This window comes from Ambystoma mexicanum, chromosome 10 (genome assembly GCF_040938575.1).
Source record: "Ambystoma mexicanum isolate Mex_15411 chromosome 10, UKY_AmexF1_1, whole genome shotgun sequence".
Classification (NCBI taxonomy): Eukaryota; Metazoa; Chordata; class Amphibia; order Caudata; family Ambystomatidae; genus Ambystoma; species Ambystoma mexicanum.
This window is the reverse complement of record NC_090932.1, coordinates 1,201,125,942-1,201,149,886: the sequence shown is the minus strand read 5'-3', so window position 1 is coordinate 1,201,149,886 and position 23,945 is coordinate 1,201,125,942. Positions and strand designations below refer to the sequence as shown.

At 47.4% G+C, this 23,945-nt stretch overlaps 1 protein-coding gene across 2 annotated transcripts in view; it reads left to right on the top strand.

The window, feature by feature from the left end:
* The window catches only part of PEBP1 (phosphatidylethanolamine binding protein 1), a 461,575-nt gene that overhangs the window by 14,943 nt on the left and 422,687 nt on the right, over positions 1 to 23,945 (top strand). The window contains exon 1 of one of the 2 annotated variants that reach the window (XM_069619194.1): positions 3,097 to 3,183. The exons of the other annotated variant lie outside the window; for it this stretch is intronic. Within the exon in view, the coding sequence (XP_069475295.1) occupies positions 3,133 to 3,183 (51 nt within the window). The 5' untranslated portion in view covers positions 3,097 to 3,132. Of the gene's footprint in view, positions 1 to 3,096; positions 3,184 to 23,945 lie in introns of those variants that run through there. 2 annotated transcript variants of the gene reach the window in all.

The window sequence follows — 23,945 nt, the reverse complement described above, 5'->3', positions numbered from 1 at the left end:
CAATGATGTCTGTCAGTTGCATCTCTGTCTTATTTTTATTTATTTATTTTTCGGGTTGGTGTGGCCCATTAGTGTGGAGATGTCCACCTGTTTGGTGTTCTTCCTGCTTTTTGCCATTGCTTTCCCAGGTGTCGATGGGAACTGGAGGTACTGTGCTTTTCCGTTTCCGCGCTTACCCCGTTGGGGTGGATATGCCCCTCAGTGCAGACGGTGTCTTAGGCTATTTGCTCTGCCAGTCCAGTAGTTCTCCTGGGCTCACCCTGTCCATAACTGCATGCACTTGAATGTAGCGTACAAAGGCGGCAGGGGGCGATGTAGCCGGCCTTCAACTTGGATGTTGCCCAGTTTCTGTCTCTCCTGGGTGGCCTTATGGTGCTTCTCTGGGCCCGTGCAGGCCTCAACTAGGCTGTGGATGCGGGGCCGGTGGGTCCTCTTTCTACAGTCCCGTGTTGCGTCGCTGAGTGAGTACCCCCTCTAGTTGTGCCAGATGGGGTGTGTTGCTCCTTCTGATCTGCAGCAGATCAGATTAACACAAGCCTTGAGGGCGGTCCAAGAGACTCCCTGGTAGTCAGTAGACACTCCCAGCACAGCCCGACTCGTGACAGGCCTAGGTTGGAATGGAGGATTGGGGATTCCCCCCACCCCCCTCCCAAGTTGCTGTGTACTTAGTACTGTGCACTTTATTTTCTGGGGGTAAAGGGAAAGGGTTTGGAGTACCCCCCCCCCCTTGTCTGTGTATTTCGTGTTGTATGATTAATTACCGGGGCAGTTGTGCCACAGTCTGCATATTGTTTCCCTTCCTGCTCTTGGACCCTCACTCACCGGACTTCTCTGTGGCACGGCCTCGCTGGGGCTGCGTTCTGCTTCCAAGTCTGCTGTAGTTCTGGTATGGTAGCGTTGATGTTCCGATCGCGTAATACTGCATTAGCCCGTGGCCTTGCCCTGATGTGGGCAATTGCAGCTTCTGAGGTGCACGGGGGAAATACACCTAAATTCCATGCCCCATGTGCTGTTGCACAGCGTTGGATGCCTGTCGGTGCCCTGTTTACCTTTGAACAATGGGTTTCCCACGTTTTGCAAGTCCGTCTGGCATCTATGCTTGGTTTAGCCTCCTCCTCCGATGCACCGCGCAGGGCTCCCTCTCCAGCTGTGGCGGTTGCCTTTCACTGAGTGTCTTGTTGGGGCCCGGATAGGTCCGCGGGTCAGCATGAAAATCCCAGGCTCCACCCATCACGGTCCTAGACTGAGCTTTTGCTCGCTTCACTCCATGAGGACAGACTGGAGGTGACTCAGTTCGCGCCTAGAGACTGGCGGCCGACAGTTCGCTTGAAGAATTAGCCTTACCTCCACTGCTGCAGCTCTGAAGATTCTTCCCTTGATTCGGTCAATGGTTCAGGGGTAGTTGCTGTTTCCTGCTGTAAACCGGGATGTTATCGAGCACCCAGACCGTTTTAGCAAACCATGGCTCCTCCTCCTCCTCTTGGTTGATGGGGAGCTCCAGGAAGGTGTGGCCGCCATTTTCCTCTAATGTACTCCGTCGGCCGCAGCGCATGCACATTCCAACCGTTTATGGCCAAATCTGCATTCTCCAGCTGAACCTTTCCGTCCACTTGAGCACCGCCCCTTCCTTAATCCATATGCCGCTTATTGAGGATTAACGCAGAGCTGAGCCAGCGAAAATGCTGTCGGTAGTTGGGGCAAGACGGGAGCTTCTACAGAGCCATGACACCAGTTTCAGCTCCAAACCAGACCCCCTGCCGCCCCCCACCCCCATCACCTCCCATTTTCGCACTCTTAACGGCCTGTTCATGACTGATGTGTTAACACAAACGCACAATGGGCCACAAGCCATTGGCCCATTACAGTGGCACATTAGACTCCATGATGCAAGGACAGTTCTCCTAGCAAAATCTGCAGGTAAAGAGCTCCAAAATTGTCATGGGTTGTTCAATTACGCTTTATGTGGAACATGCAGTTTTTGTCATTTTAGAAAGCTAGATTTCTGACTACCCAAAGAGAGTCAGCATGTGAGGTAATTCTCTAGTCCAAACATTCACATTGTCCGATGCAACGGTGAACCCTGCAACATTCATAAAAGAAATGTGTACTGATGAGGATTTAGCCAGACAAAACTGTGTAACATACAAGGAGGTGGAGGATGACCCCCCCCCTCCGACCCCCCCCCAGGCAATGGACAGGCTGCTCGAGGATGGGGGGGGTGGTGTGGTAATCCTCTTTATTGATGGGTCAGTGACAATTGACCAGGACACTGGTCTCAGACATACCGGGGTAGCAGTGGTGCGCCTAGTGGACAGGGTATATGAGACACTAATTCATACCCATGCATTATTCCGCATAGGCGGCGGAACTCGTTGCACTAATTGAAGTGCTGCATCATAAGGATGTCATGTTAGCATTTATTTGGACTCGGCGTACGTCACTACCACAGTGCACGCCAGCCTTCAAGAGGGCAGATGGGTCCCTGGTACAGCATGGCACGTTATTAGATAAGCTAGTTTTCACGCTCTACCAGCCCTCTGTAGTGGCGGTCGTTAAATGCACTTCCTATATTAATGATACTGACGAATTGTCACTCTGTAACGCCGCCGCAGACACTGCGGCCAAAATAGCGGCATATCTCCCTGTGCCCACTATAGCTGAACATGTTCTTGCAGTACCCGCCAGTGACCAGTCCCCTGTCTCATACAATGCCCTGACCATCGTGCAAATTATTGAACTACAAGGAAGGACCCCGAGGTGGAAAAACTGTTGTGGATCAAAAGGGGGTGCATGATGTAGTGTTGCAGCAGGAATGCACAGGAAAAGCAGCCATGTCACATGAATTGTTGGTAACTGCATTTGATCAACTCATCAGCCCTCCCACCACATTGCAACTGATCTACAAGAGGACTGGTTTGTCCCAAACATTCAGGAACATTTGACGAGCCTGGTCATTCGATGTACAACATGCCAAAGTTTTAGCATGGGAATGACGTTACGAACACTAGGCCATTCCGCAAGTTGCATATTGACTAAGTGGACATGGGCAAGAGAGCAGCGGGTCTCGGTATGTAATCGTTGTCATCTGTCCCTTCTCAGGTTGGGTGGCAGCGGGTCCTTGTGCACATCCAGATGCCAAATGCGGAGTCCGTGAGGTGTTCCATTGATGGGGCGTGTGATGTGGTAAGGTCAGATAATGGCACACACTTTTTAAGGAACTATTCAGAGTACTTCCCTGCTTGGCATTAAACACTGAATGTGTACAAATGATATATGTTGTTCATAATGCGCTTATACCCAGAGGTTTCTAAGCGCGTACCTGTGGATTGAACCTGTGTTACTTGTCTTGCTTTCAAGGCACGCACGTTGCCACTGAGCTATCCTCCCGGGCCACCCGGGAGGTTAGCCACCCCCAAGCAATGGAGTTGTGGAGAGTATCAATGGACTCCTCAAAAGTAAGCTGTCTAAGCTTTGCACCACGTTGAAGAAAAACCAGGTGCATTGCTTACCCTTTGACCTATTCAGTTTGCGCACACAGCCCAGCAAGGGCCACAATTTATCACCCTGTGAGGTGGTAACTGGTCACTGCATGCACACACTAATGTCCCCCAATAGAACATCAGACGCACATAGGGCTTCAGCTATTCTAGGTGACAGTGACAAGTACACAAGCCCTCAAATGTATTTCCCAACAGATCGCACCACCATCGGAAGACGTACCAGGCACCACAGCTGACTCCATGACTGATTTCCCCCACCCACTCAACTGCTACTGCGTGGAGACCTAATCTATGTGCGATCTTTTGTCCAGATCTGGAACAGCCCCAGATTCAATGGACCGTAGTGTATTGCACTCCTCTGGCAGTGAAGTTAGCGGGCTCTGTTACTGGATCCACCGGTCCGACAGTTCGGAAGGCACATTCAAACATTGCACCAGCACTTTAAAATACTGGTAGTGTATATCTACCTCACTTCCCTTCACACTACCATAGTGCCCCACCTACCACAAACCTGTGCACTTGCACTGCTGCTAAAGAAGAAAATATACAGTTGCAAATCGGATGCTTTTGTGTCTCTTTCCCTCTCTCACTCTTTCTCTTTTCTTCTTTTTGTGTGCATACGTTTTGCATTTCAGATAGAAGAAAGATATGAAACCAGCGCTCTGAAATCCCTCCATATATTAGAAAGCAGTATATTTATAGAATTATGTCTAGATTTTTCATATTCGTATACAATGCATTATATAGCTGGTTTTTATTTGCAATTTCAATATTTATTTAGGGGCTTCTTTTATATTACAAAGATATGTAAAAGATGGTGGGGGGGCATTACAATTCCACTGTAAATAATCCAGCCACATTTTACACACCAGCATGTACACAGTAGTAATCAACCCCCTTGCACTGGATTGTTAGACTATATTGCCAGGTCCGTATTGTTCCCAAATGTGTTTAATACTTTTCACAACTTCACCTCAATTAAAGTACATAATAGTGGCACTATCATTAATGGGTATGTAGGTACACCCAAATGTACAAGGAGACCAGCACGAAGGGCGAAATATGACACCTATCAAGGTCTTGGTTTTGATGCCCTGAACTCTCCAATAGTTGATATACGGACATGAGCTTGGTGTGGAGGAATAAAATGAATGACAGTTAGGTATGTTCATTAATATGCATGCATCGGGGGCACCCAAGGTCCTCGTGCCACAGGAAGTGCCAATTCTAGAGACACAATGCCTTCCTCTTAGATCTAACCTTACCTATTTTAGGAGTTTCTCTCCTAACATTAGGATTTGAGTTTGAAAAAGCCCTATCTGGTGATGCAAGGACTTAAAATACACATACCAAATGGCAAGAAACGGTGAGCTGCATAGCAGAGAGCCTCCTAGGGTACAGAGAAGGGGTTCTGGCAAGGGTGGAAGCTGCGTGTGCACCAGTTTGGACTGAACACATCACAAAACTAACCTGGATTGAAGCAATGAAAAAAATCAGTAAAGGAGAAGAACCATATGAACTTTCCTTTTACAGTGCTGGAACGATAAGACTCTGCTTGTTCATGATCTCAAAAAAAGGCACGGCGACAGTGATGGATTACTACTGGGTGTTTGGCCAATAAGCGTACTTGCACCTCCCACCATCATGGAGGGGGTATTGTTCGCTGGCCAATGCACTGAGCACTACTTGTATTCCCAGCAGTACATTTGCAAGGGGGGGGGGCAGCAGATTTTGGCCCCTACCTCCTTTCCAACCTCTGAAGTAGAAACAAGAAACCTGTTGCAATTACAACCTTCCTGGGAAAGAAAAAGGTGAAATCCTATGAAGGAATATCTGTCCAGACTCCTCAAACCTGCTTGTGGATCCCAGATGAATACAGACTTCAGCAAAGCCAAATCTGTCTTTGCCTCACTGCTACTACCTGGTGTGCAGGCTGCGGCCAAAGCTAAATGGCTGAAGATTGCCAGCTGGCAACTGAGCCAACTGGCCAACGACACCGAGCAAGGGTTCAATGTCATAAAGGTGGAACTCTGCGCTCTGAGGCTGATGACGATGCAAAATAGGTATGTCCTGGATATACTGAATACAATGGAAGGAGGCTTGTGCAAGAAAATCGGGGATTCTTGCTGCACATTTGCGCCTCCCGAAGATTATGAGAATGGCTCATCTAAGCTGTGCACAACCTGGGAGTGCGCATGAAGAAAGAAGCGGGAATACAAAATGAGGACCAGTTTGATCTGACTCTTTTTCTGGGCTCCATCCTGGCTGGAAGCGATTGTAAGGATGCTGGTACCCGTCATCGTCTTTATTTTTGGTCATTCTTCGCATGTGCCAAAGCGGGGCCCAATAGCTCAAATATGGTCTCAAATGCGATAACACCCAAAGCAGTTTGTGGTACTACAGAGTGGTACCCAAGCAAACCATGTATGGTAGACCTTTATCACCCCTTAGAACCCCAGGGCACAATCCCTACACCCCAATGGACACCGAGAATTAAACTCAGCACTGGATTGACTTAGCTGAAGTTGGGAGTTGTATCTGCATGGCATGTTCTCCAGAAGAATGTGCCCACTTTGGGGCCCGTTTGAAAGATGTTTGTAAGACATCGGTTCCAAAGGACGGGTCGCCACCAGTCCTGATAACTGAAAGGTTGTAGAGGGTGCAGTGGGGGGAGGAGAAGGTATATTGGAACTTAGTAGCAAATGACACTGCAGGGGAGTTTGTTAATTTAGGATTAACAAAGGGGGGAATGTTGGAAAGGAGTGTCTTCCCACCCCCTACACCCCCAGGTGATACTTAATGAGAAATAAATGCTAAGAGAGCACATCCGGGGTGGGGAGGGTGCACATAATGGAGGGTCCGCAACCACGTTAGTGCATACATTAGATGTTCTATGGTAGATCCTGGTGCCATCTTGGCAAGCAGCAGCCATCTTAGATGTATGCCCAAGTGCGGCTAACCATTTTGTGGGTTAGCACTTTCCTTCCCAAGCCGTTTGCTCATCCACCTCCAACTCTAAGGGTCAGACGCTTCTCCAGGCAGAGATTAGTGGGGGTAGATCTCTCTCGCCTCGGCTGGTTCCTCCCTCTGGAACAGCCTTCCTGCCTCTCTGAAACTTGAGCAGGACCACCTAAGGTTCCCGAATCAACTCAAGAGCTTCCGTTTCGCTTATGCTTTCTTCTCTGCTGCGCTAACTGGTTACATGGCCACCCTCTGTATCTTAATGGGCACCAGGATCCTACATGACCACTTGCCCCCTTGCGCTGCCTCTGGGCTTATTTATCTCCAACCCTACAGTCCCCTGCCTCCTAGCACAGCCACTCCGGTGGCACTTACTCAAGCTTTACCTATTGCACTACGCCCCCCCGCCACCGCCATTCATTTTTTTTTTTTTTTTTTTTTTTTTTTTTTGCCTTCCATTTTCTCCCATTCCTTGTCTTGTCGCTCCTAGAAACACTAGTGTACGAGCGTGTTATAAATAACTTGGAGTGTTGGATCCCCTTGCATGAACATCACCACCGGCCAGGTCTCAGTCCTCAAAATCCTCTATTGTTCTAAAAAAATTACAGGCCCTTCCACCTCGGAAAGAATGTGCCCTACAAGGCAATGAGAAGGGAGCAGAGTACCTTTTGGCAGTACCATCGCACGGGACAGATGGCAAAGCCCTCCTGCCCCCAACAATCCCCACACGAGAAATGCATCTTTGCAATGCTTTCATCCCTTGACCCCCGCATTCCATGGCACCGTCCAAACGCAGACCACTGACCATAAAACCACCCTCGATGGATCAGAAGGCGAGGCTATTGCGCATTCAGAAATGGGTCACATGATTTGCGCTGCGATGTTCAGGGTAGCATCAAAATGATAGCCTAAAACTAAGGTGGACGACCTTGTGAGTTGCTGATTTGTGTGGGAAGCACGTGAGTTAGTGTGACTTCGTCTCTCCCCCAAAGCCCATCCCTGTATCTGCCAGGTGCTTGTTACAGTGATAAAACAACATTGTTTGTATTAGTAGCCAGTTAATTGTCAGGCCAACTTCATCTCGGACGATGAGCCCAGCAGCACCCACGTGGACGAAGATGAACAGATATAGGATGCCAGGCCATCTACATGTATATAGTTCATCCAGTTAGAATTGTAGATGTGTACCTTATATGATTGTCATTAGTGACGTTATTTGTGCTTATGTGATGCACGTCCCTACAGAACTCTGGAGTGCTCGGCAGAGTTCTTTGCTGATGCATTTGTATTTTGGAGAAAAATACTTGTTAACCTTGCTAGTGTGTCATGGGCCTTTTTTCCCTAGTTGGCTGTATTTTCTTTCCCTCTGGTGTGAGCATGCAAGGGCGTGCCTTCAAGGTCCAGGAGCATCGGTCCACTGAATGTGCCCTGATCCACCATTTGTAAAAGGGCATCTTTCATATAGTCCCCAAAGCAAATTCTGTTCATCTGCTAGAACAAAACCCAGATTGGCAATCTCCTAGTAGGGAAAGCTCCTCAAGGTGGCTTTGAAGCTAGGAGGTGGGTACCTGGTCCAAACTTTTCAGAAGAAAGGATACCTTTTTGTTTTGGGTCAGTAGCTAGCGCAATCTCCTGCATCCACATTTGGCTTCTTCATAGGAAGAGTACCCCATGCCTGCTTAAGGCCCTCGGGGACCAAATCCGTACAAATAACCTAATTTACTTGACTGAGAATAGTTTTGATCTATGTATGGTAAATAATGGGTGGGGTAAGGGTGTAAGTTAGGGTAGGGAGGGGAGGGGTAAGGGAGGTGTGGGGGAACTATGCACCCTCTGCCTCCCCCATCATAAAAGAAAAGTTCAAAAAGCAAAAAAAAATTCATTTTTTGGTCATTTCTCAACTTGTGTTTATTTTTTTTCTGAAAATATCAGATATCCCTCAGGAAGATTACCATTACCAAAAGCCGCATTAAAAAACGTATTAATCAAGGGGGTTGGGTATTCTGCACATTCCTCCACATCCAAGTATGGGCATGGGTCACGCAGTTGGTAGGATTGAGAGAAGCCAAAAGAATGTTTTCATCCAAGGAAACAAAGTGGAAATTGAACGACGTCTTCTGATCCTGAATCGGATTATCTCGTGAAATTATTTTCACTGTAGGCTGTTTATTAGAGGCGAACACCAAGAAGTCCTGCAGAGTGTTAATTCTCTAAAAAAAAAACATTGAATCTTATTACACCAGGATGGGGATGATGGTACCAAAGGTAGGCTGGACAGTGGATTTCTTTAGGCTGTTTAAAGAGTTTGAAAGCTTCCTTCGAGTCAGAAACTGCTATTCAAAGTGCATAAAACTGTTTCTTTGCCTCTAGAATGGCATGTTTATAATACGTTTAGGCATTCGTTAATTCTCTCCTCATAACTTGGAAAGGATTTCTCCTGTTTTTCGTTCAAGATTTTAGACCGATTTTCTGAGGCAATCTAATTCAGCTGTGAACCAATATTTCTCACATAATTAACTTGATAATTTCCGATCTAATTGGTGCAGTGGAATTAATAAATTCGGTCAGCAGTGCTGTAAAGAGGAGCTATGTCCTCTGCCTTAGTCTCTTGTAAACGTACCTCACATATTCTTAAAGGAGGATTAAGGTTTTTGGCACCTCTGCTCAGTAGGTAGTAGGGTGAAGGCAGCGGTAGGTGTCAGATACAGTTGGAGGCACAGTAGAGTAAAAATAACCGCTGCATGGTCTTACCAGTCAATGGGTAATATACGTGGAGAGGTAGGTGTACAATTCCACATATTAATCCAATCTAGAGTACAGCCCATTTTGTTGGTTGGGTAAGTATTAATAAAAAGAAAACCAATGTCAGTTAGCCATGAGTAAATTAACTAGGCTTGTGAGTAATTGGGATTGTTAAGTCTCCTAATATCCTAAAATGAGATGGCTTTAATAGAGATAGAACTAGCTTGTGTGACGAATCCCAGGAGTTTATCACCTTTCCCCAAGGGGAAGCCACCCCCTTTGGGCCCTCACCAGGCCTTCTGAAAAACAATTGAGAGGGTAATAGTTCAGCCTGCTGGAGGATTGTCATGGAGAGAACCATCAGACGAGGGGCTCTGCAAAGTTAATTGAGCTGGAAGGCTGAAGGGTAGTATGGCCAGCCGTAGAGGGAGAAGACTCAAGACTTGGCGTCCAGAACTGTGGTCCAGGCTTTGGGAGTGCATCAGGACACACCGGAAGAGTCTGGTCCAAGGACTCAAAGGAAGAGGCACCTTGGAACGCTGTAGCCTGAGGAGAAGGAGGGACATCAGGCCCATCCCCTATTGAAGCAGCACCTTCTGCACCCACCGAATAAGCGAATCCACGGCAGACTGACTTTCCACCCCCATCCACCAGAAGAGTCCCGCTCCACAGAGATGGGTATACGGTGGAGGTTGGCTGAGACGCAAGGAAGAGGATACTGACTCAGTGGGGTAATGGGAGAACGACCACACAGTAGAGGGAGCACAGAGAAGCCACTAAGTGGGGGGGGGGGAGAATTTGACAGTGCAGACAGGCTCAGAGTGGGGAAAGCACAGAATGGCCCCAAAGGGGGGGGAGAGAAAAAAGAACCCCAAGTGGGTAATCGGAAAGGAGCAGAGGATAAAAGAAACTCGCAACAAGGAAATCTGAAAGTCAACACAAACCTGAACAAGGACATTCCCCAGTGAGGGAGTAACTGTGACCTGTAAGCAAGGGAAGCAAGCGTGGGACCAGGGTAGGGCCTTGGCGGATTCCCCAGCAGTCTAAGAACTGTAAACCTATGCAAGGGCCTATAAGTGTTGGGCGTCTGAAGCCATCAGCAATCTCTTTCCTTGTGCAATTCCCCAAACACATTTTCAGGGTTCAAAATTAGGATTCGATGACTAGGAGCTAAAAGCAGCTCCTGGGTATCTAGCATTAACCAGTGACCAGGAGCTACCACAGGGGAACGAGGAGCTAGTACATAGCGTGCCTCCAATCTAACTTCGACATATGAAGGAAACCTAACATTTTGTCCATTATTTATGACACCTTATGCTTAATATTGTATGGATGTGTCCAAATGTTTGTGTATACGTTGTCCCAAATGCATAACACATACGTGTTTGGCATCACTTGTCCTGGGGAGCCAGAAGTACCTTTTTGGTGCTAATTTTACCAGGCTCTCCGAGGCTACAAGCAGGAGCTAAATGGCTCCCCTGCATTTCGAACCGTGTATTTTGGTTGTTTTGTGTTTTTTCCATTGTTAGTAGTTGGGGGGGGGGGGGAGGAAACGCGTTTATATTAGAATGTCGGGACAGAAGATTTTATACGGTTTAAACATGCCGCACTCCTAACGAGCAACCTTAATTATTTATTTAAATTAGGGCTTGTAGTCCTGATGTAGGGAAAGATTAGATTTTCTTTTTGGTAAAACAGAATAAAAAAAAGTTGCAAAGCATGCCTCTTTGTCATCTCCTGATTCTGACCTACCACACTCCATGAAACAGTGCACACATTCAGAGTCACAGTAGGGGGACAGTAAATAATAAAAATCTGCAAAGAATTCAATAGGGAGTCCTTGCAGTTTATACTGGGAACTTCACAACTAGGAAGATTCAAGCAGGGGAAAGGCAAAGATATAACAGAACTATTTTGGGGTATGTCGCTGCCTTCCTTTAATTTCCTATGAGGCCTAAGGATTTTGTAGTTTGTCTGAATGGATTTCAGAAATAACAGATCCAGATGGTTCCTTGAGCGAGGTCGAGGTTTCAGAGATGGGGGCGGGGAAATAATCAACGTGGTGTTGCAAAATGAAATCCTCAATCTCTGTTGTGGCATGGTGCTAAGCATACATTAAATAATGCCCAGCATGAGGTTGCTGTGACAATATTTGTTTTGACTAAGACGGTAACTTCTGGTTCCTATGGTTGGAGGAATTATAAATTCCACGACCCAGTAGGACTGGATAGTTTATTATATAACGTAATCTGTGTTGAGTGGGCCTGGCCGAGGTTGCCCAATCAGAAAAAACAAATGGCTTCTCAGGCAAACATGTGTTTGCCCAGTACGTTTGGCACGTAGACCTATAGAGCAGAGAAAAGGACTCGCTCTGCAAGAAGACGACGTAACGCCCTTGAGCTCTCCTCAAAATAAACATTTGCATTTTCTGTGATATGCATAGTACGCCTCATATTTATTCGGATTTGTAAAGCGTGCAGCAGCCCTAGGGCATCGTGGCGCTTGTAACATACATAGCGTAGTTAAAAATACATGATCGTACATAAGGTTACAGGCAGTGTCATAATGTAGATATTTACAGGGATGGTTAGAAGATAGTTACATTTTACTGCGCAAGGAGAGAAGTCTTGACTTTCCTATAAAATGCAGGGAGTGAGTTTTCTGCTCTGATGTCTGTAGGTAATGCGTTCCAGGATTTGGCAGCAATATATGGGAAGCATAAGCCACCGGCTTTGGCTCTATTTTATACGTGGGATGAGGACTTGGTTAGTGTATTGTGTCCTGGTGGGACGTGTAGATGAGGATTTGGAGATGGTCTCAGATAGGTATGAAGGTGCAGGGAGAGTGAGGCATTTATGTATGAGGGTGAGGATTTTGAAAGTGATGCGCTCTTTGACCAGGAGCCAATGGGCTGATTGTCTGGCCTGGGAGATGTGCTCCCTTCTTGGGATGCTTAGGGCGGCACGGAGAGCATTGTTCTGCCTGACTTGAAGCCCGTTTAGGTTTTTTGGGGATGTCCCTGCCAGTAAAGCATTGCAATAGTCTAGTTTTGCTCCAATGTTAGCTCTAGCTATTGATAGGCAGTTAGTTTGGATAGGTATGGTTTTATGGCGTTAATTAGTTTGTTGTGCGCAGAGGAGGCCGTGATAGCGCTTACCGTCTGGTCATGGTTAGTGAGGAGTCTAGGTATACTCCCACCGTCTTGACGGCTGTAGATGTGGGGATAATGGAGTTGTCAATGGTAAAGTTGGCATACAGTTTGTCAAGTTTGGCTAGGGTGTTGTTTTGGTTTAGTATCATGATTTCTGTCTTGTCCACATTGAGGCAGAGGCCATTTACCGCCATCCAAGCCTGAATGGTAGATTAGATCGTATGGAGTGCCTTTGCGTCTTTGTAGTATGATCCTGAGAGAGGTAGAAGCACTTGCGTATCGTCTGCGTAATTTGTATACGCGATACCAAGTGAGTCAAGCTTGTCGACGAGGGGCTTTGTAAACAAGTTGTATAATGTGGGTGCTGTGCAAGATCCCTGAGGGACTCCGCAGTGGATTTTGGAGGGTGTAGCGTTTGCTATATCCGTGAAGACTTTCATGGCTCTTCCTTCAAGGAAGGTGGTGACCCAGAGAGCAGCTTCTTTGGAGAAGTTAGCTGAATGTGTGAGGTGTGACGTGAGAGTCCTGTGGTAAACCAGATCGAAAGTGGCTGAGAGATCTAAGAGAAGCATCAAGGCTGGCTTGCCGTTGTCCATGATTAGGGTGATCTGATTCTTTAGATCCACCAGAGCTGTTTTCATGCTGTGTCCTTTCCGGAAACCAGATTGCCTGGTCCCTAGGATGGAGTGGGTTTCTAGAAAGTGTTGGATTTGGCTATGAGTGGCTTTGTCCAGTAATTTCAAGAGGAAAGGCACTGTGGGTATCGGTCTGTAGTTTGTAGAGAGTTGTTTTTTTAAGGCTGGTCGGTATAATGCCTGATTTGAAGGACGCATTGATGAAGGCCGTGAAGAGCGTTGCGAAACGGTCTGCGCAGTCCTTGATGAGCTTGGGTGGGCATATGTCCCCTTTAGACGGGAGAGAGTTTGAGGTTTTTGAGGAAGTTTATAACTTCTTGTTCAGGGATGTCCCTGAAAGAGAACTCAGGTTTGGTGGAGTTGGTTTGAGTTGGTTGGTTTAGTTCCCAACTGTGGTGATAGGGCTTTGCAGTGGTCCTGAATTTTCTTTTGGGGGAAGTCAATTTTGTGTAACATGGCAGATTGGAAGCTAGCACACCATGCTTCGTCTATTTCATCGGGTGTATTGGGTGGGGAGATGAGCTCATTGAAAATAGAGAACATTTCTCTAGCGTGCGATTTAGCATTGGAGATGCGTGTGTTGAAGGCGTTAGCTTTGGCTGTGGTGATACCTGCTTTGTATTCGTGGGAGATTAGGTTGAACTTGTTTTTGGTACTGACACTTGGATTGGTTTGCCAGTTTTTCAGTGCTACTTTTTTGCACGAGCGCAATGATTGAAGTTCTTCATTGAACCAGGAATTGATGTGTAATGATTTCCTTTATTTTTTGGATTCGAGAGGTGCCATCTCGTTAGTGGCTTTAGTGATAATATCCTTGTAAATATCAGCTAGGGTGTTAGGGTCGTTGGCGAAGGGGGGTGCTAGTCAGGGCTGTTGAGGTACGGGCACCGGTTGTCCCCGTTGAGCTTCTCACTTGCGCTGCGATAGCAGGGGTGAGAGTTTTGTGGTTTTTGGTAATTGGTAAAGTGAATTCGATACAGTTGTGATCGGTCATGGCAGGATGGTGTTAGAGGTAATAGTAGAGAGGCAGTTATGGTCCGCGATCCAATCTAGGATGCAGCCTTTGGAGTGAGTGGGACTTAATGAGTATTAAGTTTCTTAGTGAGGGTATCAGCATGTTTGTCTTTCTCCTCATTAAATCCTAAGTTGAGGTCTCCTAATAGGAGGGACTTGGTGGAGCTTTTGATGTTATTGATGAGTATGTGGGTGAGGTGTTCATGAGTCTAGGGGGAGGCCTGGGGGGCGGTACAGTACGTGAACGTTGATTGTGGTATTGGGGGACAGTGTGAGTTTAGCAGATAGGTCAGAGTTGCTGGTCCAGGGGTGACTGACAAGTCGAAGGTAGAGACTCTCTTTGTAGATGAGGGCTACTCCGCCTCCCACTCGTGCTAGTCTCTTGTCTGAGGATGGTGTAGCCTGGTGGTAGTGCGACAGCAGGGCCAGAGGCTTCGTGTAGCCAGGTTTCTGTGATGGCTATTGGGTCAATGTTGTCGGTTATAAGGTCGTGAATCTCGGTTGCATGGGCTGGGAGGGAGTGTACATTGATGAGTGCACATTTGATTTGGGGTGTATGATTTCTTTTTTTTTTTTTTTTTTTGTTTGGTGGTGGTGTAGGTAGTCTTGTGTGTAGTGGCAGTGTGGGGCCAGTTGTGGTTGGTGGGTGACTGTTTGCATGTGTTCGAGGCGAGGGGTGTGTTTCTCGGTCGAGCGGGAGCTTAGTCTAATGTTTGATTGCTGTGGAAATGGGTTGAGTACTGTGTTCTGCAGTGTGCGAGCTGAGTCTTTCCAGTCTGCACATAGTTGTGATGCATGGTGGTGCAAAGCATGTGTCTGCTAGTGATGGGTATGTTTATAGTGAGATATCCATTGCAGTAAGTTGAGTGGTGGCAGGGCTAAACAGTGTTTGTTTTAGATGGGGGAGTGCGGTGGGAAGTGAGAGCACGGTGGGAAGTGAGAGCGCAGAGAGTGCGATAAGGATGGTGAGCACCGTGGTGGGAGTGGCAGAGAGTTTACTGGTGGCTATGGGCATCATTGTATGCAGGGTGGCCTAAGAGACAGCAGAAGGCAGATTCAAATAAACAGTGAGACCTACAAACACTAGGTGGATTCAGATTTACGCAGGGAGCCTAGAAGCAACCGTAGGCAGATTCCGATTTATGCAGGGGGGGCTAGAAACAGTAGGCAGAGATACACACTTCTCTCGATTCGAGTAAGCATCAGTGCCAGCGTATGTATGTTCAAAATGGGCACAGATGCGCAAATACATATAGAGAATACATGCATAGAAATAGAATGACAACAAATGCGCATGTATCTGAGGTCAAGTAGGCATAGGTGCAGAAATATCTACGTTTGAGATAGGCGCCAATACCTAGACAGGACTGTTAGTGGTAGCAGAGGCTCGGGCAGGCCTAAACATGCGAGCTAGTATTCCGTAGTAGTTCGAGTATGCACAGCTGTCCGGATTCGCAAAAGGCACAAAATTCATTAGCATCAAGTGGCAGATGCAGTGCAATCGGTCAAAGACAACAGATGGAAAATGCAGTACTTTTGGGTATTGGGTTTAAAACAGGTTGGTTAATATACAATACAGCACGTCGAGTAACAGTGGTTAGACACGGGGGAACATGAAAGAAGTGCAGATTTACTGGTATGCCCAGATTGAGGGGCAAAAACAAACGGCACGGCTGTCCCGGCCACCCCCGAGCCCCCACCTCCCGCAGTCACAGCAGATGAAGTGCTAACACAAGTTTGACAAGCCTGCAGGGCGCTGAAGTGTGGTGTTAGTGCTACATGACAGGCCAGTGAGCCAGGAGACTTGGTGCCCCGGTGCGCCCACTGTTAGTGGATGGTTGAGTAAGAAGTAACCTATGATATGATACCCAGAGGTGTCTAAGAGCAGACCCTGGGATCGAACCTGTGCTGCTTTGTGTCTTCTTGCTTCCAAAGCGAACATGTTGCCGCTGAGCGCTTCTCCCAGAAGGCAACCTAGTAGATGGAGACCGTCCCTAGTACAATGCTGTAGGGTATACTAAAACTAGAGGATGGAACACTTAAATGGGTTTCGGCAATAATCATAGGATTAGTAAAATTCATAGGATCTATTCCAGGTGCTCGCCAACAGCTTTACTTTTAATTAAATCGAATATCCACAAATGCCAAATTCCCTCTTTCTAAAAGGTCAGAATAGCCTTATGTATGAAGATGATTAACTCATTTTGACGATCTACCCAAAGCGAGTTCTTTCCCATGTGTACTGCTGCCCCAAAGGTAAAGGCAAGTATATATTGGTTTTCAGAGTGCTGAGAGTCCAATATCCATTAGTCAAATCATGGGCAGTAAATAATGTTTAACCCTGTATTTGTGCAAGATGCTGGTTAATTTAAGGAAGGGGCCACCTCGACTTTGATAACCTCTTATTCAATTCCCTTAGGTCTGCACAGAGCTCCATTATCCATTGGGTTTCAATTTTCCTAGTACTGGGATATTAAAAGTACTGTGAATTAGTAAATAATCCCACATGATTCCAAGTTCTTGATAATTTTCGTGACTGATTCCATGGACCCTAGAGGTAACTGTTAAAAATAGCTTCTAACATAATGGGTCATCCCCCAAATGTTTGTATTACTGGGATGGCTTCCATAAACATGCTGTATAAAGCTACTCCTCCCTCTTTGTGTAGAAACCTCTTGGACATAGATGGAGTACGTGCAGATATGTAATGAACGCTGCACAGATACTCTGCTTTCAATTGAGCAATAATGCCTGAGCTGGAGAGGCGGGCATTACTCGGGCATGAGTCAAGTAAAGCCGCGGCCCTTAATTGATTATAACATTTTATTGGCATTTTTAAAGAGCATTACATTGAACATAACAGCAGTTGTAGTGTAGCATTCAATAATCTGTTAAAGCAGCAGCGACTGTCGGGGAGACCGGTGTGCGGGGGCCAAAATGCTGGGAGAAGCATCATTGTCCATCTTGTCCTTGGATGCCAGGTGGGATATACTGGTTGCGGCATAATGGGGGGGCTGTAGCTTAGGGTTGTGGTTTAGTAGAGCGGGCTGCCCTGGAGCCATCTGGTCAACAGTGGCCTCCTGGTGAGGGCCAGGGATTTGGCTGCATAGTCCATAAACGGGTCCCATGTGTTTAAGGTTCTATTTAGGAAGCCTGTACGGATCGCCGTAATTTTTTCGGCGACTGCTATGTCCCAACATTTCGCCCACCAAAGGGCCACTGAGGGGCCTTATTTATCCCTCCACACCCGGGCCATAGATATTTTTGCTGCTAGAAGTAGATGCGTACACAGCCTGGGGATGTGGCCTGAGACTGGGAATTCACCTCCACCTGTGTCGCCCAGGAGAATGACTCTGGGATCCCACGGGATGGAGAGGCCCGTGATTTCTTTGATATGATTATCTCTCTCCAGTACACTTCAGCTTTCGGGCATGTCCATATCATGTGGACTAGTGAGCCAGGATCTGGGAAATCCTCGCCAGCAAGTTCCAGGTATGGATTGGCCTTGTTAATATGCGCCGGAGTTACGTAGTACCTGTAGCAGAGTTTATAGCCCCCTTCTCTGTCTGTGATACATTGCGAGCTTTTATGTAGTCTGGCCCAAATTCTTCCCGATTCTTCGACTGCAATTTCCTTTCCCAGATCCTTTTCCCATTCAAGCATATACCTTTCTTTTTTTATAGGGGTCTCTCTGTCGGAGTCGTAAAAGGGTTGAGATCCTGCCTTTACTTGTGGGGGTTGCTAAAGGAAGTTCCAGTGCTGTTAATTCTCTAGAGCACTTTTCCCTGGTTGCTCTGTGGGACAGCCAGTGACGGATTTGGGCATAGTGGAATCTTTCGCGTTTCCCCCACCCTGAATTTTACTTTGCACCTTTCAAACGAGATAGGCCCCTGTCTCTAGTTGTCCGTAGGCCTCCCTCTATCCCGGGTTGAAAGTCGTGCGTCGACAGGCCTGGGGAGAATTCTGGGTTATTCCAAATGGGAGTTAGGGGGCCCATGGGGCCACGGATGCCCCATTTATGGGCCGCTTCTTTCCAGCAACGGACTGTTGTCATTGTCGCTAGTAGGGGTCCACTATTTGCCTGCGGTTTCATTGTTGGCAGGTGTGGGAGTACTGAGAGAGGCACCGGACACCAAGCTTCTTTGAGTTGTGTCCATTTCGGCTTGTCTGTCTCTTGGGCCCATGCGAAAGCTTGAGATAACTGCGCAGCTAGAGTGTATCTTGTTAGGTCTGGTAATCCCAGGCCTCCCTGTGGTATGCCCATTAACATTATTCGTTTGGCTATGCAAGGTCCCCCCCCATACGAACTTTTGGATTTGTTTTTGTAAGGCTGCTAGGGCCGGACCCGGTATATGGACGGGGAGTGCTGTGCAATGGTACAGCCATCTGGGGATTAGGTTCATTTTGATAGCAGTGATTCTACCGAACCAAGATATTTCCTGGGGCTTCCATCTTTTGAGATCGTTTTGGAGATCTCTGATCAATTGTGGGAAGTTACTCGAATACAGGTGCGATGGGTCCTTGGGGATGTGTACCCCGAGATAACCGGTTGGGCCCGTAGACCATGGGATTGGCATTAGTGGTCTGAGAGTGTCTTTTTCCTGTTCAGAGAGATTAACCGCCAAGGCTGTGGATTGGGTAGATTTACCGAGAACCCTGATAGGGCCACAAATTCTAAAATTTCCTCCCATAAAGCTTTCAAGAAAGTTTCCAGGTTAGTCGCTGTTATCAGGACATCGTCCGCATATAGCGCTACTTATATTCATGGCCCCCCACCGTTAGCCCACTTATGCTGGAGTTTTGTCTAATTCTTGCAGCAAAGGGCTCCATAAACAGAGCAAAGATTAAAGGTGAGAGTGGGCATCCCTGCTTAGTGCCCCTGGTTATGTGGATTTTGCTAGATCTGGCCCCATTGACTCGCAGCTGCGTGGTGGGAGATTGGTAGTTGGCCATTACCCAAGTGATGAAATTTGGGCCAAAACCCAGGTGCTCCAGGACTGCTCGAATGTACCCCCAGTCTACCAGTTCAAAGGCTTTGTGTGCGTCTAGCGATATAGCGGCCATGCCTACCTTTAGTTTGTGGGCACATTCGATGATATTTATCGTCCTTCTGATGTTATCGTGAGTTCCCCTCCCAGGGACGAACCCCGTTTGGTCTTGATCAATTAGGATTGGTAAAGTTGGACCCAGTCTGCTGGCCAGTACTTTGGCAAAGATCTTCCCATTGTTGTTTAGGAGTGAGATGGCCGATAAGAAGCTGCTAGTTCGGGGTCCGTGCCAGGTTTGTGTAACAGTACAGTAAGTGATTCTGCCATTGATCTGGTTACTGATTTTGAGTCAATGAAGGAGTTGAATAGGGCTGTCATTTGAGGAGCTAGGATTCTAGCGAACTTTTTATAGAAATTTGCAGATAGGCCGTCAGGGCCCGGCGCGGCTGGTTTGAGAGACTTGATTGCGTCTATGATTTCTTCGGTGGAGATGGGTAGTTCTAGGGATTCGAGCTGGGATGTGTCTGGGGGGGGGGGGATGTGCTCAAATATTCTGGCAGATTGTCCAGTGCTGTGGGGTTCCCGGCCATGATTGATTTATGGTGGTTCATTAGCTCTTCAATTTTTTCTTCCTCCGAGTAGTGCATTTTTCCATCTTCCCCTCTTAGTTTCAGAATATTTTTTCGACTCCGTAGTCTTTTCAATTTTTGCACGAGCACTTTATTCGCCCTGTTCCCTTTGGTATAATAAAATTGCTTAGTAAATGCTAAAGCTTTCGCTGTGCGATTGGCACAATGCATTTCCAGTGCTGTTTTGGCTTTCTTCAGGGCTCTCTCTGTTTTCCTGGAGCTGCGTAATTTCTGTTCATCCTCTAGGTGTTACTTTTCCTTCCAGTTTAGCTGCCATAATGTTCGCGACCCTTCTCTGTTCCGTTCCAGCGCTATCCGTGTGCCTCTGACGACTGTTTTCATGGCATCCCAGATGATGTTGATAGGCGAGCTCTCTGTTGTCTTTTCTTTGAAATAGTTGATGATCGGATGCATACGTCTAATTTATTTATTTTTAAATCTGTTTATTGGCATTTGTTATTTGTTACAAGCACAGAAAAATGGTCAAATCTGTTATCAAGCAGTAAGTCAGATTGCGGCTCAGGTTATTAACATTTATAACTTAACAACTTAACATAGAAACTTTAACTATCTCCAGGTGTCTGCTTCTTGAGGGGTCGGTACCAGGTGGGGCTCAGGGGGGGTCAGGACTTACAGGAGGTGAGGGGACTTCCTTTAGGAGGGTTCACATGAAGGTATGGCTGGGCTTTCTCGAGGACTCTGCTCCTGTCCTCGGGGCCTTCTACTGCATGCTTGTGGTGATTCATGGGGGCTTATCATCAGAGGGGTAAAACAGGGGGTCTGTAAGCCCTCTCCAGGCATCTAGGGTCATACTCGATGCATCCGTGGATCTGGCTACACTTTCTTCCCAAACTTTCGTTTCAGCTCGCACCCATCGTTTCAGTTCTCTGTGCCAGATTTTTGGTTGTGGTCCCGATGGTTTCTTCCAGGACATTGCAATTGTCCTCTTAGCCAGAATGCTCATAATGTCCATTAATCTAATGAGGTGTTTTAGTTTTGCTGGTCTGGGGTATGTGCCGAGTAGGCACTCCTCAGGAATCCATTCATATCTGGTCAGCCCCAGAGTTTCGCTTGTCTGCTGTATGAAGGACCACAGTGATTGTGTCTTGGCACACCGCCAGAACATGTGGAACAGGTCCGCATTGTCCATTTCGCACCAGGGGCATCTGGGGCTCTGAGTATTATGGAGCTTGGCAAGCCTGAATGGGGTTAGGTATGTACGATGTAGAAGGTTCAATTGTATTTGCCTAAATCTATGGTTTCTGGATACTGTTTTAGGAAATATGAGGGCCCTTTCCCATTCGCAGTCTGTTAACTCTCGACCTATGTCTGCTTCCCATTTGGATTTTAGCCCAGCACTGCGTGGATTGGGGGTGTCGTTTAGGTGGCTGTAGATCTGTGACACTGGTCTCCCTCCCTCTCCTAGTTCGTATAGCAATGTGATCAGGGGGTTCGTGTCCGGTTCCTCCGGCCATGTCGACCATCTGGCGCGTGCCGTGGATCTAAGTTTCTGGTACCATAGAAACTGGCCAGTGTGGACATCATTTTGTTCTTGAAGTGTTTCGAATTCCATGAATTCCCCCTCCATGTACAAGTCCCCCCATGAGTAAATCCCCTTCTGTTCCCAGTGCCTGAGGTGTTGCAGATCTGCAGGAGAATTGCATAGGTCTGAGATAAGCGGTATGTTTGGGGAGTACTGGTGTCTGACGTGTGCGAGGGATTCTGCCCTATGCCAGATTTTGCGTCCAAGCGAGACCAATAGGGGGGTATTTCTTATCAAATGGGTGGGGGCCCAGGGAAGTTCTTTCAAGTATAACGGGGAGACCAGCGGCTGCAGGAGTGGCGTCTCCGATGTGGCATCGTCTGCTAGCCACTTGGTGACAAAGCTAAGCTGCGCTGCTAGGAAGTACTTTTCGAAGTTTGGAAGTTGGATTCCCCCTTGAGTGTACGGTAGTGACAACGTGGCAAGCGCTATCTTTCGTCTTCCCTTCCCCCACAAGAAGTCTCTCAGGATAGTTTCCAATAGGCGAAAGAAGGGCGCTTTGATGTAGAAGTGTACGTTTTGAAATCCGTACAGGAATCTGGGAAGGACAATCATTTTAGTTATGGAGGCCCTGCCCATCATGGATAGGGGAAGTTTCGCCCAGAAGGCCATGGATTTCCTCAAGGCCGGGAGAGCAGCTTTAGTGTTGCGCTCATGCATTTGTTCCGGGGAATGCATTATGTGTATGCCCAAGTATTTGAACGAGGTGTGTTCCCACCTTATTCCCTCCAAAGGAAGCTCCGATGATTCTTTCCCCTTAAGACTTGCCAGGGGGAAGAGGCAGGATTTGGCTCTGCTGAATTTTATTCCAGAGACCTTCGCAAAATTATCTAGGACCTCCAGCATCGTGGGCACATTATAATATGGGTCCTTGACAAATAATAGGACATCATCCGCATAGAGAGAAATGATGTGGTCAGTGTCTCCCAGTCGGATCCCAGCATCAAAAAATTGCTTTCGAAAATAGATTGCAATGGGTTCCAGGCCTAGTACGTAGAGCATGGGGGAAAGGGGGCAACCCTGTCTGGTCCCTCTGCATATGTTCCAGACCTCCGATACATGCTTCCCAGTTTTTACTCTGGCTCTAGGCTTCGTGTAGAGTATCTTGATCCACCTAATGAACCTAGGGCCAAAACCAAACCCCTCCAGAACCGCCAATAACCATTCCCAAAAGATCGAATCGAACGCCTTGATGGCGTCCAGGGATAACAATGCGAACGCTTCTGTGCCATCCCCAGTTTGGGCGATGACATGTTGCACTCGGCGCAAATTCATGGTTGTGTTTCGGGCAGGTATGAATCCGCATTGGTCCTCATGTACCAATTCCCCTATAATTCTGGCCAGTCTATTTGCTAATACTGTTGTCCGAATTTTCGCGTCGTAATTAAGCATTGCTATCGGGCGATAAGAGTCGCATCTATCGGGGGGTTTATTAGGCTTGATAATCGGGATCAGGAGGGTCTCTCTCATGCTATCTGGTAGTATCCCTGTCTCATATGCTTCGAGAAAGACCTCATGTAGCAGGGGCGTTAGTGTGGGCTCATACGTCTTGTAAAACTCCGTGGGTAGGCCATCGCTCCCAGGGGTCTTGCAAGTGGCTAGTGATCTAATAGCGTCCGTGATTTCCTCAGTTGTGATTTCTGTGTCTAGGGCCTCTGATTGCTCTGGGGGCATCCTGGGGAGTCCTATCTCTTCAAGGGTGTCCGTGATTTTTTCTAGGGGGACCTGGTCATCATGTGAGTAAAGGTGTTCATAGAAGCCCTTAAACGTTTCGTTAATAGCTTGTTGTGTTTGTACTACCTCCCCCTCTTCGGTGTGTAATCCTGTAATAGTGTGCCTGGGGTGTTCTTTTTTGCAGAGCCAAGCTAGCATTCTGCCTGGTTTGTCAGCCTCCGTGTGTATACGATTGGTTTTGGTGGCATAATCAAATTTGGCGAGCCTATTCCATGCCGAGGTGGAATTAGTTCTAAGTGCTCTGAGGTTGTCTTCCCTGTGTTCCGTGTCGACCGGGGCTGCTTCCAGTTGTTCTATTTCCCGCTCCCAGTGGGCCAGTTCACCCCTAAGTTGTCTCCTGATGCCCCCTGCTTTTGCTATTATTTCTCCTCTCGTCACTACTTTCAGGGCGTCCCACATTGTGCTTAGGCGGTCTACGCTCCCAGTGTTTCTTTCTATGAAGTTTTCTATGAATTCATGTAGGTCCTCCCTAAATGCCGGGTCTCCCAGGGCATCTATCGGCATTCTCCACATTGGGATTGGAGGTCTGGGGCCAGTGTGATTCCAGCCCACCAGGAGGGGTGAGTGGTCCGAGATGGTTCTGCCCAGATATTGGGCTTCTTCTATCTGTGGAAGGTGCTCATCGCTTATAAAAACATAGTCCAATCTGGTGTAGAGGCCATGTGGAGTGGAGAAATATGAGTACTCCCGAGCGTCGGGATGGCACTCCCTCCAGGTATCTGCCAAGTGTAACCTATTGACTAGTAGGGAGAGGGCTGTGGTAGCTGCTGAGGGCCCTTTCGGGTGTGGGAGGGACCTATCTAGTATCGGATCATGGACGCAGTTGAAATCTCCCCCCCAAAACAGGATTTCATGCCTGTTTAGTGCAATCTTAGTGTACATGGAGTTTAAGTGTGATGGGATGTTAGTATTGGGGAGATAAGAGTTCACTATGCAAATATCCGATTGTTCTAGCCTGCCCCATATTATTACAAATCTTCCCTCTGGGTCGGACTCGGTCTTAGTTATCCGGAAAGGGAGTTGTGGGTGAATCCAAGTATATACCCCT